The 16,194-nt window shown below is 32.7% G+C and overlaps 2 protein-coding genes across 14 annotated transcripts in view; one reads left to right on the top strand and one right to left on the bottom strand.

Moving 5' to 3' along the window:
* Nost (Nostrin) overlaps positions 1 to 11,965 on the top strand; it is a 33,224-nt gene extending 21,259 nt beyond the window's left edge. For all 13 annotated transcript variants that reach the window (XM_087406903.1, XM_087406898.1, XM_087406891.1 and 10 more), the window contains 7 exons: positions 6,930 to 7,018; positions 7,098 to 7,177; positions 8,117 to 8,241; positions 8,783 to 9,253; positions 9,358 to 9,687; positions 9,924 to 10,076; positions 10,901 to 11,965. In XM_087406903.1, coding sequence (XP_087263029.1) covers positions 6,930 to 7,018; positions 7,098 to 7,177; positions 8,117 to 8,241; positions 8,783 to 9,253; positions 9,358 to 9,687; positions 9,924 to 10,076; positions 10,901 to 11,320 — 1,668 coding nt within the window. In that variant the 3' untranslated portion in view covers positions 11,321 to 11,965. The remainder of the gene's footprint in view (positions 1 to 6,929; positions 7,019 to 7,097; positions 7,178 to 8,116; positions 8,242 to 8,782; positions 9,254 to 9,357; positions 9,688 to 9,923; positions 10,077 to 10,900) is intronic.
* A 253-nt stretch (positions 11,966 to 12,218) lies between these two features.
* On the bottom strand, positions 12,219 to 15,390 carry LOC105146883 (phospholipase A1). Its single transcript, XM_011057500.2, has 6 exons — positions 13,741 to 15,390; positions 13,562 to 13,665; positions 13,105 to 13,406; positions 12,870 to 12,959; positions 12,518 to 12,763; positions 12,219 to 12,451 (listed from the first exon to the last, which is right to left on the bottom strand). Exons 1-6 carry the CDS (start codon positions 14,281 to 14,283, stop codon positions 12,378 to 12,380), a joined length of 1,359 nt encoding a protein of 452 aa, XP_011055802.1. The 5' UTR covers positions 14,284 to 15,390; the 3' UTR covers positions 12,219 to 12,377.
* Positions 15,391 to 16,194: the final 804 nt, after the last annotated feature.

Genomic DNA, 16,194 nt, shown 5'->3' with positions numbered 1-16,194 from the left:
TTAAAATTAGTAGGAGTGTGCACATCGCGCTTGTAACGGATAGGAGTTTGTAACCACAAAGTTTGTAACTAACTTACTAACGCGATGCAACAATGGATGTGGATTAATATCGGTACGTGTGAAATTGTTAATAATCTTATAGGACGATGAAGTTTGCTGGTAGAGTTCAATAAAATAAATTTCGTAACGCAAAAATTTAAAAGATACATCTTTTAGATATCTTCTAAATGTTGCATCTTTTAAATGTTGCGTTATCATTGTGTACATATAAATGTATACATAAAGTATTAATTATATTCATTTAAGAAGATGAAATTTTTTACGAAAGAAAAAGAAAAAATTTCTTGTCAAATCACATACTTGACATGTTTATTTTTACTAGTCATGACGTCCATTGCTGGCTATCTAAACGATATTATCACATTTCCACAGATATTTTACAATAAATATAAAGTAGCCATTTCGATGAGATGCATGCGCGATCACAGCAACACTTAGAATCAACAGGAAAAAATTAAATGCCTGCTTTCTTTTCACATGTTGCTTTCAGCGATGACATTTTCATCGAAAATCGCTTTCATCTGTACAATAGACTTTTCTGGCGCGTTTAGAATGCTTTTTGTTGATCTATCAAGTCATTACATATTATTTACGCGAATTTGTTATGCACGGAACATTTCTTTGTGTGTGTGTGTGTGTGTGTGTGTTTTATGAAGCCAAATTCCTACTTCTCTGATCTTTGCATCTCTGACATTGTATAAAAAGATTTATTATTCGAATATGTTTGTGTGTATCATTATTAACATTTTTATAACAAGAATTTATGAAATAATAGATATTTTCACTCAACTTAATATCACTGAACCAAAACTGTACGTAAATACAATAAAATACAATAAAATATTCATTGAACTATGAAAAAATAATCCAAAAATTAATCTAAAAATTGATCCAATGAATTCTTATAATGATTTAAGTTATAAAACTATTACTAGAATTCATTGCAAGAATATAGTTATATAAAAAAGTTGAATTCCGAATTATTGTATCAATAAATTAATTACATTAAGTCGGACATTAAGTCTGACATTGATTAACGATTATTTATTGAATCAAAAATGACCAAAATTTTTTTCAGTCTGTCTAGAATGATGAATCGGAAAAATTATCTAATATTTAATATTCTAATATAATATAATATCTCAATCATATTTCTGTATGTGTATTATATATATATATATATATATATATATATATATATATGTTTAATAATTAATTTTTATACGTAATTATACATAATTAAGACATGCCAATTTCGAAAAAAAATCTTCGTTTTTTACTTTGTCTCTCATTTTTCAGTTCATCGTTTTCTAATTCTGCTTTCCCCAAGTTGAAATTTTACAGGCCGTTTGTCCGATCGAGAGATTTATTGACTGTCCAAGAGAAATGGCGCTAAGCGGCCAAGCACGAGCATGTCTTGAAGCATCGCAAAAGCAAAGCATGGAAAGTGTGGGAAAGTTACACGGAGAAAATAGCCAACTCTGTTTTACACACATACATATATGCGCGCACATACACACTTGACCGTCTTCCCTACGTGTTCTCATGTACGTCTTGAAGATCGCGTATGCTTGAATATGCGTGTAAGCCATATATTTAGAGACACGTAACTGTGAGGAACAGGACACTGTTTCTCTGTGACTACATTTGACCGTGGATTTTTCAATAGTGTAGTACAGAAGTTGATAAGTTTCTCCGAACAACATCGAACGACGTACGATATAATTGTTGATAATTGTTGCCGCGATTAATAATTTTTATTAAGATTTCTCAGCATCCTCAATATAAATTCACCTTTGCTTACGATTCATTTTAGCTTCAATTTTATAAAAATATCGCGCAAACCATATCATATAAGATATAATGTAATTGTTATGTAGGATTCGAGTGAAATGTATTTTTATCTGCATTTTATTGTTCGTATTTCTGATGACTTCTGGTATTATTACCAAATTAGGGCATGACAATTTAACGGACTGATGGTCACGAGCTACTGGCTCAAAGCAACGCTCGTGGCGATGAAAGTTTCTTTGTCGATAAATGTGATAGATAAATTATTTGATATGACGAAATATAAAAGCAAGTTCCATTTAAAAATTCACACGCAGAAATTCTCGCATTTACGTAATTGAGGATGCGAGTAAAGAGACATCCACATTAAGCTACTGTGGTGCTACTTAAGTAGTTTTATGTAATCGTGCCATATATATTTTTTCGATCGAACTGACATTTAAAACGCGAGATTGCCGCGCGCGAATAAATTATTAAAATTGAATTGGCCTAATAAGCCAAGTTCCAAGATGGTGATACATTTCAGAAATGTAATGTAGATCTCCAAATTATATTTCGCTATAATATGATAAATTCAATATCGACTGGTCATTCACTCGTGCACTTGTCCATTGTAAGTGAGTGGAAATAAACCACCTGTTGCAAGTGCACGCCCGTTTGTCGTCATCGACCTACTATAATCGAAGTATCGATTAACCTTTCAATCGTCCAAATTGGTAATAACTACACCAACTCGATTGTTACCTGGGAATGCATATAATTGCATTTATTATATGTAAACCTATTTTTTCATGGTATAACGACGTATTTAAATATTTTTGAGAGAAAGAGAGAGAGAGAGAGCATAAGCAAGAGAAACAGGCAGAAATTTCAAACGATGCGAAATTTTATTTCATTATAAACCGCTTAAGTAGCACACAGTGCCCACAAATCGTTAAAAAAGCGCTAAAAAAAGTGTATATAAACGCTTTTAACGCTTTGCAGATGCTGCTGTACTACTTAGATGGCATCTTTACTAGTAAGACTACGTGCTAATTTTTGTTTCTTTTTGTATTTCATGCAGTTTACAATAAAATATTAAGAAAATTGAAAAAAAATATATTTCATGTCGCCTGTGAATATACGAATATTTGAATATTCTATTTATAGAGATAGGAAAACGGCGAAATTTTTTCCCTTGATTTCTGTACGGGTATGAATGTAACATACATAAATTTTTTATATTCCTTATACATGATTTGTTATCCACAGATCAACACTAGGATTTTGTTTTAATACTAATTATAATGAAACGAACAATGATTAACTGTAAAACACATTCAGAAAGATGAATCTGACGCTTGGCAAATCGATTATTGATCACGCGTTTAATTATTACCTGCTAATTAAACGGATACATGTCGGACTGATAATTACATTACAATAAACCGAGAAGACGTTATCCAAGATAAATTGTTGGTAAGTGTAAAAAAAGATTAGAAGCGAAACTGTGGATGTACATATATGAAAGTGTTTTTCCCCATGCGTGACATTTTATCAATTCACTAACTAAATTGATTACAACTTTCGCCGACTCTAGAAATTTCTCATATGTACACAAATTTATCTCATTCTACTAGTACACCTTCCCTCGTTTTATTATATGTATATATGTAATCTAGCAAAACAATCTTTTACTACAGAAAATTAATTAAACAACATTTGGGATGAGCTCGTGATATAAAATAGATTTTGATCTATTACAAATTGATGCAGAAATCTTTCATTCTTTTAAGTGATTGTCATTTTAATATGAAATAAATGTATCGAGAAACTACCTAGCAAACAAACTGACATTATTTGTAATTATTTTAATATTATTCTGATGTTAAAGATGTTATTTTAACAATAAAACGTCAAGCTAAATAATGTCAGCTTATTTGCTAGGAAGGTGCGCTTCTTAATATCTAATAACTTTTTTAACATTTAATATAATTAAACGCGATTATGATTTACGTTATTGTTAGCTTTCTCTTGAGGAAATGCCGAAATAGAAGTGTAAATGTAAATAGCAAATTACCATAAGAAACGCTTTCGGTAAAATTTAGATTGAGTCTATAGAAAGTTGCTCTGTCATTTTGTTAGTCACGTCACAAATAAAACAGATCTTCAATTGCATGACAATCGATGTTGTGCGTATCGATTGCACGATACAATGTATAACGGTGGTATTTTATAATGCACAAATCTAGCGTGAGATTTCATTGTGACTTCGAAAATGACGAATATTTGATATTATTAACGCAAGTATATCTCGCGAAATTGTGCAGTTATTTAACAATTGCAAATGAAAATTATAAATAGTAACTTCAATTCATAAAAACAAATGCTTTGTTTTGTATACAAAACTCATCATTATCTTTCCGTACACAACACACAAATAAAGAAGTAGATACTATATAACGATTAAAAAAAAAAAAATTATGTTCTTGCGAGATCTCCGTATCTTCCACTTTGTTCATCAAATTATCAGATCGAAATCTTTGAAACTTTATCGACAATATCGATTCTGAAAGAGTCTCTTTGAAATCAAACAACAGCACAAAAATGCGTTAGATGATACGCGATCCGTTTATCATTATAATGACAAGAAAAATATGAAACCTGTGGGAAAAACCTTTAATTAAAAAAAATATGTTAACGATTGGAAAATTGTCAATTATATTTAGAAAAAATGCGTCAAATTTATTAAAGAAATATTTCATATTCCTGATTCGTTTCCTAAGATTTTAAGCCAGTGCGAATGACATTTTAATATCTCGCATAACTTGTATACGTTATAATTGCGAGAATATGCATAGACATGCGAATGACAGAAATGTAATATGTCCTTGCCGACTCTAATATTTCTATTACTATTACCACTAGAGAGATATTATGTAACATGATTGTATATTATGACTAGATGTCGAGTTTGTATCGATGAAACTCAATAACTCGTTCTCACTCGAGAATATTTTAATAAATGAACATTTTTTATAACGTTACGTGAAACTGTAGCTAGCTAACGACATTCCGTCGTTTCAAATTGATTTAGATATCACTTTTTACTTCTTATTTTTACATTGTAAATATTTGAAGCAAACAATTTATGCGATTTATATTTACTATGATGTGATTTATAAATCTCATCTTCAATGGCCACGTTTTGAATTTTTTTAAGTATACATCGTCCGCATTAGAACGTAATTATCAACGACATAGAACTCAATTCGTTTGACCGACTTTGAATTATCAGTATTTAACACACCATGCTTCAATAACTTCGTAGAAAGGTGATTTTCTGTTATCAAAATCGTCAAATGACATTTTATTTAAGCACGATTCAATGTGTATTTAACAAACTCACGGTGACTAATTCTGATTCCTTTCGTTATAATCTTACATTATACGATATATTGTATCAATATTGTAAAAATTTATCATATCTTCGTATTTACAGAGTGTCCATAACTCTCAGTTAATATTTCTGGGAATAAAAGAGGATGACATTTTGAAAGAGACGACGTTTCAAAAGTCGACGACGTTTCAAAAGGAAGTTTCTTTTCCAATTTTGGGTCAAACCATTATTTACTGAGTTATTAATAATTAAAGTTGCTCAATCAGATTACGTCCAGTCGGAGTACGCATGAGTGTAACATGCCATAGAGATCTTCGAGCTTACTGTACATTCTCTCGATTAAAATTTTATTATAATTTTTCATATTAATTAATAAATAAATGAATAAATCAATAAATGAGTAGATAAATGGGTAGATTATTTATTTATTTATTTATTTATATGAAACATTATAATAAAATTTTATAATACAGGCGATAGGTATAATTAATTAGTTAGCATAATTAATTAGCATTGTTTTAGACTATTCATTGAAAAGAATCATATTAAGAGTCGAAACGAATTTATTTTTTATGTATTGTAATATCATAAATATAAGATTTGGCACAAGTTAACCAATCTAAAATTCTAATTGCTCTTGATTTGTATTTTGAAATAAAATTTTAATTGAGATAACAGTACAGTAAGTAGGAGGAGTCCTATGATATGTTGTACTCCAGGTAGGCGTAATCTGATTGAGCAACTTTATTGACTTTGTAAATAACGGTCTGAACCAAAATTGGGCAAAAAACTTTTAATTTAAAATGTCATCCTCTTTTACTGCCAGAAATATTAATCAAAAGTTATAGGATATCCTGTTAAATAGCACATATAATATAACTCTTTTGACTTTCCTCAAGGCTTACTTACAAGCGAGTCATACTTACTTTCACCGGGTACCTCATGATTAAGCTTTAATTCGAATCAAGTGTCAGTTACCTTGGCGCGGCAAACGAAAAGAAGTGCGATATTCGATAGCCACGGGAACGTTTATCATGCACGAACAAAACGCCTTTCCATTATAGCTGCGGTGTTTTATGATTTTATCGTAACTGCTTCCGGGACGAGTCTTGGAGAAAAGAAACTTCCTCTCTCTAGGATATGACAATATTTTATTCAAGTTGAGAACTGCGCATCTATTAAGATACAAAAGACTTTAATCATAAGAAAATAAGAGAGAAAATGACCACAATTGCTATTAATATATACAAATATTTAAATAGTTTTTCTTATACAAGTATATATATATATATGTATATATGTATAGATATAGGGTGTCTCACAATCACTATACAATCACTTTCATATCATATCCTAAAAAAAGATAAAGTAGAATAAAAAACCTTAATACAAAAATTTTATTGTATGCAATGTTAATAAACAGAATATTTCCTTTTGAATTTTAATATGTAATGCTTTTCCGGTTATTTAATATAAATACGTTATAAAAGACTGTTACGATGCTGAAGATAGAAAAATATATATATCAATTTATCGTTACCAGGATTATCATGATGAAAAAAAAATGTAGAAAAATAATACTTTTTCTGACAAAAAAATTCTCTTGCTTCTTTCTTGGTTTTTCTTTTTTTTTTTGTAAATATTAAATAACATTGTCTTATCGTTACGTAATTTTTTATTTCGTTCTTGTAACGTGCAGGGAGGACAAGGCGGTTTCGAGGATGTGCGAAGATATGTCAAACAAGGAGGCGACTTTTGCAAGGACTTGGCATCGATTCTTCATGAAAGGTATTTTTTAGACATTTTCTTTCCATCGTTTATCACTTATATGAATTTTTCAATGAGAAATTATGAAAATACGTTTCAGAGCCGAATTGGAAGCTACGTATGCGAAAGGATTGAGCAAACTTAGTAGCAAGCTGACAAAAGCCTGCACCAAAGATCAAGGTGATTATCGATTCTTTTTACGGCTCAAATTAATTTTATGCGTCCATTGCGTTAGTATAAGACATTTGATCGATAATCAGGCGTAAACAATTGCATCTGTCTCTATTTAATAATACGAGAGTTTAATGCGAAATTTCTCTTTCGCAAAAAATATTAATAGTGAGTATTTCTTGATTTTTTTCTTCTTCAGTAATATTGAAAATTCACAATTTATACATATGTATATTTATAGACTTGATGCGCAAATATAATAATCGCAAGTTTTAATAAAAGAAAAGATGAAATTCAGCTTTAGAAGGAAGAAAGTTTATCTTTTTCCTATTCTCTGCAGTCTTATCTGTTTATTAAACTTACAAGGAGAGATTACACTCTGCTCTTCACCGATTTTGATCAACTTGCAGCAATGTGAAGAGTCTACCAAATGAAACACCTGTAAAGCCATTTTCGTTTAATGAACCTTAGAAGTCGAATAATGAGCACTTTAAAATACACCAAAAATCTGGAAAGTCTAACACCATTAGATGGCATCGCCAAGATCAAGTCAAGATTGCCTCCCAAGATCAAACCAAAAATAAAGCCAATAAATACATCTCATTAAACCCTACCATTTTTGTATAAGACATTTTTCTCAAAAATGTATATTTTCCGAGATATTAGACTGTGATTAGACTTTCAGATTTTTTGATATGTTTTTAAATGCTCATTACTCGACTTCTAAGGCCTATTAGCGGGAACGGCTTTACAGGTGTTCATTTGGTAGGCTCTAACATCCTTGTTAGTAAGAAATTCCTTGTTAGTAAGAAGTTTATCTTTTGAATAGTATATATGTAGTAAATATCAACGAGAGCGCGGTGTATTGGCGCGTTGCGAAATACAGACGGTGCCCGTAGCAATCGTCTCTTCTAATTGTAAGTATGGATCTGCTCTTTCGTAATACAGGTGGTAATAGCAACGGAGGTGTGAATGAGGCGTGGAGGTGTGTCGGCGAGGAGATGGAGGCTGCAGCGGAAGCACATCGGCTATGGGGCATCGCGTTAAGCGAACAACTTGCCAAACCGCTCAGAGTAAGTCCAAGTCTAGGGAGATAATTACGCTCATCAGAATTACGCGTGAAAAAGACTGGATGCGCAATCGTGTACTTACGCAACGTCACGATCGGACACGATTGTTGCAAAACGGCAAAATTAAAATCGCCCGAAGAAAATTTATCTTGACAATTTTTCAGACAACACAAAGTGTCCAAAATTGGCATAAGACATCTTTGGCATTAAAATTTAAAATTGAGACGTAAAACTTCAAGACGTCTAAAAAATGTTTTGAAGTTTTATGTCTCAATTTTAGACACTTTGTGTTGTCTGGGTTGACTCTTTTATACCTTACGAATTATTTCGAAAAGTGCATCGAATCGGATCACAAATATTAAAATGACAAAAATTTGAGACGTGACATTACTACATTACATCACATATGCATTTGCGCAGACAAATACATAAAGTTAGACTTTCTCTTTGCGGAAACTCGCAACTGAAAAGATTCAATCTTGTAATAGCATTGAACAAACTGAATCGAGAAACGAAAGGAATGAAAGGATGATGTAACACACAGGTGGGTGTAGCGGAGACGCAGGGCCGATCGAGAAAAAGCATCGAAAATTCAGTGGACAAAGCATCCAAGTCGCTGCAAGAATGGCGTGGAGTAGCAGCAAAGAGTAAAAAGCAGAGCTTTGCGTGCGCGCGCGAGAACGAGAGGTTGCAGGATCTGGCGCGATTGCAGACCATCAGTCAAAGTCAGCAGAGCAACAACAGGTCGTCGACGTCGAGTCATCACGTTACGGAGAAGGAAGCGAGCAAACTGGAGACTAGACGAAGGAAAGCTGAGGACTCCTCGCGTCGAGCGGATACCGAATTCTACACGGTCAGCGTGAGAGCTGAGAGAGCCAGGCTCGAATACGAGAGCACGATGAAGAAAGGCGCGAAGCAGATGGAATTGCTCGAGGAGGAACGACTGAGCGCCCTAAAAGACCTCGCCAACGTATACTTGACGCATTTGCAGGCGCTCGCACCGCGATTGCAGCAGGTAATATACGAACATTACAAACGATCAAAATAATCACACATCATGCAACTATATTTTTCACTTATCATAAAGATAATTTAAATTTCTCAAATATACTTTCTTAGAGCGCCGATCGCTTACTAACGCCCGTGCGCAGTTGCAACGTGTCGCAGGATTTAGAGATCCTAAAAAATCTCGTACGCCGAATGGATAATCACGATGTGACGAACGCGGAACAATTATTGCCGGATTTCTACGCGGAACACGTAACGTTAGCGATGAACCGCGAACGGCGAAAACAGGCATTGGTGAGGGTGCTGCATCTGATAAGGCAAGATCTTGAGCGAGAAAGACGAGGTAGAGAAGGCCTGGAAACATTACACCGAGCTTTCGTTAAGACTCCGGCATTTGCGGCGGACGAAAGCACGCAAAACGTAACGGATAAACTAAATCACGTACGTATGTCGAGCATGGTGCATTTATCGCTAATCTGACATAAGGCCTGTTCTTTTCGGCTAAACTTTTGCACCAGTTCATCTTTCTTCCTCTTCTTTCTTGCTAGAGAGAAAAGGAAAAAAGATAAACTGGTGCAAAAGTTCAGCCAAAAAGAACAGGCCTATAATCAGAGCTATTATTTTATACTAACAATAAATACGGGCGCGCGATATAAAAAATAAATACGTTTCGGCAGATGCGTTCAATGTTGTTGTACTTGGAAGCGGCTAGGTACAAAGTCAGCGGTACGCTCGCTGAAGTGGAGGGTAGCAAACGAATCAAACATCCCTTATCGGACCATATTTTAGTTTCGAGAGACAAACAGGGTTTGCAGCAAAGTGTTCTCAAGGTATAGTATTTTCAAGGCTAACTATGAGGAGCAGTTGAATTAATCACGGATGAAATAGCACACAAAATTCCTTGAAGCAATAGAACCGCTCAATAGGATACGCAGAATTAATTTAGAAGTGAAGTGAGAACAATCTCGTTATTACGTTCATAATTGCGTACTATGAGAGGTTCCAGTGTTCTTGAACTTTAATGTATTGGGAAAAAGTCTTTTTACAAGTTGGTAAAAAAATATTCTATTTTTTTTTAATGGAGACAATTACATTACTTGACAGAGCAACGTTTCAGCTTTAAGAATCTGTATTTTTTTTGCGATACGATGATTTTTAATAGAGTTATGAGCAATAAAATCAGAATATATGTTCTTTTTTACTTAATTCGCGAGTAACTCAGATACAAAAAAACATAGAAACATTAAAAAAAAAGATTTTGTTGGGAAAGTTTCAAACTTTCACGATAGATAATCGAAAATTTGTTCAATTTTTTTTAGGCACGCTACAGAGCTACAAAGTGAAAAGAAAATTTTTCATTTTTTTCAGCTCGTAGTTTTCTATATGTAAAAATTACAAAACTGACATAAATTCAAAAAATATAGTAATCATTTGAAAATAGAGATTTCAAGCTTTAAAACTTTAATTTTAAATTTTGATCATTTTTAACGAAAATATTGATGGGTTTTTTTACTAAGTTTGTAAAGGGACTTTTTCCCTAACCTTATATATATATATATATATATATATATATATATATATATATATATATAAAATCGAAAATCATATGTTATATAAAACAAATAAGATCTTGTATTCTCTGATCTCCTTGTAGATTCCTTCTTGGGCAAAGAATGAATCTTTCGAGGTCCAGGACAGTGACGACGAGCTCGAATTGCATTTGACCAAGGATCAGGACGGCGAAACTCGCGATTGGGCTGATCGCACTGCCGGTGACGGCAATTCAGAGAATCCACCGGACGAAGATGATTTTAGTGACTTCGACGAGTTTAGCAGTCACTCGGAAGACAACAACAATCAAATTGATGGTACGGAAGTATCATCGGTTAAGATTGAACACGCAGAGCAATGCCGAGCGATCTACCAATATTCCGCGAATCTAAATGACGAGCTCAGTCTTAGTCCGGGAGACCTGATAACTGTTCATCAAAAACAGCCAGATGGTTGGTGGATAGGCGAGTGCAGAGGCCGTACCGGTATATTCCCTGCCACTTATGTCCAAGTCATTCATTAGCATAAATGTGAATGATTTCACATTATATTGATATGGAAGATATATACATACTAACATTTCGAAGAAAACGTGATAAGACGTCGACCACGTGTTATGATGATAGTATCCTCTTACAGGAGTTTCCATCTGGCTTCGTTAAATCAGATAAGAGTATTATAATGTGCCAATAACGTTACATGCAACGATTACTTTATATGCACAAATCGAGGATATTCGACCACAAGCTTACTATAAAAATGACTTGAGAATACCAAATAGTAGTTACCATCACATTCAATACATCTAGTGTCGAGGTCTGGCGGAAATATTTTAATCATGTCGTTACTTTTTTTTTGCGCTATGTATACATTTATCGTTCTCTGTTACTACTATACATATAATTAATGCTTGTTTATACGTATCGTACTGTGAAAAATATCGGTCTGAGTTACGACTTTGAATAGTTTTATTAATTCTGACAATGCATTTTAACTCATCGTGCGTATTATATCTATAATTCTTATAAAAATAAGCAATATAAGTTTAATCGCATGATCTATCTTACTGAAAAGTTACTTTCCTAGCATGAAATTATATTGATACGAATCTTTATAACTGGTGTATTTCTTTAATTTGCCGTTATAAAAATTATGATTGCTTATTGTATTTATTTACAATTTTTTCTTTTGTCACTATATTTCAGCTTGGGAATATTATTTTTCAAGTATGCTGTATATGTATATGTACATATATCTCACTTTTAAAGCCAAGATTGTTACACGCGCGCACATGTATAATTTTTTTTTGTAATTTATTGAAAATTTGTGAGTCATGTGAAAATATGTAGCGCGAACTCTTGAAACAAACTGTTTACGAGAGGACAGAATCGCGTGCATGCAAATATAAAAAATTATGTATGTATTATGGATACATATATAATTATATATTTATATCAAACAAACAATTATAAATATTCAGATATATGTATAAGAAATGATTAAGTATATATGTATACTCTACCCGTACTGATATAATTAATTTATTTACAAAAAAGTTGTTCATTGCAGTGCACAATTTGTTAATCCTCCGTATGGCCAAAGTAATCCTGTTGCAATTGCTTTTTTATCTCTTCTATGACATCGGTGCTATTGGCTGTAACAAAATGATTGCGTAACAATATCATAAAATAATAATGTCATTATTTGATGCAATACACACCACAAAATGGACTTGTACCGGCTGTAGCCACGAAAAAACTTCCACGCTGATTGTACATTTCTGCTCTAATGCCCATTTCCGAACAAATGTTTTCATCACATGGTTCCGCAATTATTTGCAAAAAATGCCGATATGTCAAATTCCATTGGTGTGCCCAGAAACTGCAATTGCGCGCAGTAGCAGACGTTAAAGATTCTGTGAGATAGACGTAAGAACGTCCGTGACTACATATCGCTCGTTGCATCACTACAAGTGTAACAACAAATTTTTTTTACTTATTGTTAGTTCCAGTTAACTAGTTGATAATCATTGTGTACTAGCACTAGCTAGTTAATAGTCATTTTATACTAACCAGCCGTAGGAATTGGTAAGTAATTGAAATATGACGTTCGTACACAGCCAGGTTGCGTTTTACCACCGTTTGGGTAGAAATCAACATGACCTATTTACAGGATGGTATTAGGATTAAGAGATTAAATAAACGAGTTTCTTGGGAAATTATGATTCCAAAGTTATACGTTGTCGAGAAGAAGAAAAAAGTGTGCGCGATAAGCTATGGATGGATCAAGTTTCAATCAATAAGCTACCTATAGCTTCGGGTAAGCCAAGTCCCAGACTCGTGAGTAATTTGCCGTTTGTATGTATCACATCGACAAATGGTGCGTCATTTTTATGTAAATGAACAGATGTATCAGCCTTACGAAAACATGGCTGCGCCGGATCCAGACCGGTGATTCTCTGCACAGTCCATTTGTTTTGCCTTTTTTTCAGTTCTCTTGCAGCAAATCCGCAAATGTGAGCACCGAGACTATGTCCTATCAGATGTAAAGGACCCCAATTATTTACGCTCGGCTGCGCGATTGTAGCGTTCGTTACGTGTTCTATAAATCTTGGTGAACAAGTCGACATTAGAAAGCATTAGCAGACTAATCTATACATAAGCAATACAATCGTTCGAAAGCGTCGCGGCATTTAGAGCTTTCGAATTTATTGCATTGCCTGACAAATTACCAATTATCACATATACTTTTTTTGCGTACGCACTTTGATAATTGATATCCGACTATTCTGGTATTAACCGCTGCTTTGTAATAATTCCACGTATTACTGCCGGCGCTCCAATCTATTATCACCACGTTAACATCATCCTGTATACGATCATATAGGATTCCATAAAAAATGAGTGACTATTTAGAAAATGAAACTGCAATCGATGGACTCACCCATTCGAGTAATGCCTTTTCCATGTCCCTAATCCATGTTTCTTGGCCATGAGACAGAAAACCATGTACTATGACCACCGTCCTGCGTTCTATTTTAAAGTCTGTCCATTCTAAACCGAATTGTTCATCAAGCACTACTTGCACGCGGCGAGGTTGTTTCCTAGAGGACAGAAGAAATTGCACGTCCAAGGCGTCACTCCCATTAGGTTTACTTCTAAAGAACCACTCCAGAGTCGCCGCGACTGTCTTTCCCATTCCGAAACAGTCCACTTGTCGAGATTGTCGTGCATCTTGCGATGAATCGCTGAACAACTCGCTCGAGTTGTTTGCGCGAGTGGACAATGTATATGTAAAATTCGTCAGAGTCTCATTCGTCTCATTAAATAGAGGCAGAGTTGTGACGAACGTCGTTTCATTCAGTGCATGTTCAAAAGACTGAGTTACGTTTGTCAAATGCGGATGCCATAAGTGAAAACATTCTCCAATGGAAAAATGATACAAAATGGTGAACGTAAGAATGATTGTAAATACCATTGTGATCATCGACTAGCACATTGGCTTTTGATACGTTATCTTTTAACATACATGTATATATATATATGAAATACTTTATCATCCCATTTTGTTAGATAAGCCATGACGATTCGTACTTAATGAAAAAATTTTTAGATAAACTGTCCTCACTCTTATACAGTTAAAACAACATTGATTAAATAAAGATGAATTGGCTTTTAATAATATAATATATAAACGTTATCGAAAGTTAGAAACCGATATAATGTTGTAATATTTTTCATTTATTTAGAAAGAGTCAATATTTCTTTTTATTTTAACTGATAAAATAACAAGATAAGATGGAATAACAATTTAAATTTTATTTTTTAATTTGACTCATTATATAATTATATATATTAATGTTATTAATAACATTAATAACTAGTATTAATACAGGGTGCTCAATGATCTGGCTAATCAATTCGAGGATAATTCCAGACATTTTAGGTAAAAATCCTAATTTCTAGATCAATTAATTTTCATTAGTTGATTAATTTTCATTGATTCGCACATATATTATAATTTGTATTTAAGTTAAAATTTTATATGATGAATTAATTAAAACGTAAACAAATTTGGATTTGAAATAATATTATCTAATACTTTATAAGTAATAAAAGAATATTCAACACACAAAAGATGATTTCTCTGCTATATTCGATTTTAGACATTAAATCTAAGTTTTCTGTTAGTAACTTGTCTTATTGCATTTTTAAAGAAGGGCTTATATCTACTTTTCTTTTTATTAACATATCACAAACATCTTAAGAAATTATAAATTTATTAGCGCTTTATTGAATTATTATTAGGTGTTGGAATTAATTCGTAGCGTTTTACAAGTGATGGGAAGTACTTTCATTAATGTATTTTTTAATGCTCATGTGAAATAAATAACATTCTTTCATTAAAAAACGCTACGAATTAATTCCAACACCTAATAGTTTAATTTTTTATCCACATATTTATTTTTAATTGTCATCTAAATTGTCATAAAATTCGTTATCGATATAGTTCTTGCGCAAGCGCAGAAAATACTTCAAATTTCTTTCTTTTGTCATGATCCGATTTTTTTTAATGAAAGAATGACAAAATTCCAGGTCAGTCCTAAAATGTAGGGATTTTTCAGGAATTTTTCAGAACATTAAATACATTAAATTTCAGGATAATTCAAGGATTTAAGGACATTCAAAGATCGGTAGATCTTCACTCTGTAATTAAAACTAATAACATAAAATATTTCCAACACGAGTATATGAACGTAATTATTATATGAATTTTATATCTATTTTCATAAAAATGTGTAAAAATTATATTTATACACACATGCATGCACATATACCGATCAAAAGTTTGAATCTGTATAAAACGGCTATAATAGCCGTTCTCACTAATTGAAGTAGCCCTACTTATGCAATATGATGACCTGTGCTCTTTTTTCACAATTGATTTGGATCCATTCTGAATATCAGAATCATGAAGGCATGAAATTATATTGAAAATTATAGTATCGGATTTTCGTAACATTCTCGCAGCCTTATGTTGTTTATATTAACCTTTAATATCTATGTTTTGACGAAATATAATTATAATTTTTTTTTACAAAGTATAATTGAAGATATATTTACGGTTTGGAACTCTTGCGCGATTTTCCGAATCAGCGCTTTTGTACTGATTAGTCAGTATCTTGCAATAAGTTTTTAGTTGATGTCTTACGAGTAATGTAGGTTGTAATTTCTATATTTATGTTACTCGGCATGCTATCAGGAAAATCATGTAGTGTGCCCAAACTTTTGACCGATACATATTGTATATGTATAATATATATACATATATTATTAAAGAAAAAACAAAGAAAAATGAATGAGTAATTTAATAAACAATTTGATTAGTAAATTATAT

Source organism: Acromyrmex echinatior, chromosome 1, assembly GCF_024713525.1.
Source record: "Acromyrmex echinatior isolate Ae372 chromosome 1, ASM2471352v2, whole genome shotgun sequence".
In the NCBI taxonomy this organism is placed as follows: Eukaryota; Metazoa; Arthropoda; class Insecta; order Hymenoptera; family Formicidae; genus Acromyrmex; species Acromyrmex echinatior.
Note: the sequence above shows the minus strand (reverse complement) of the source record. Positions and strands in the feature narration are given on the sequence as shown.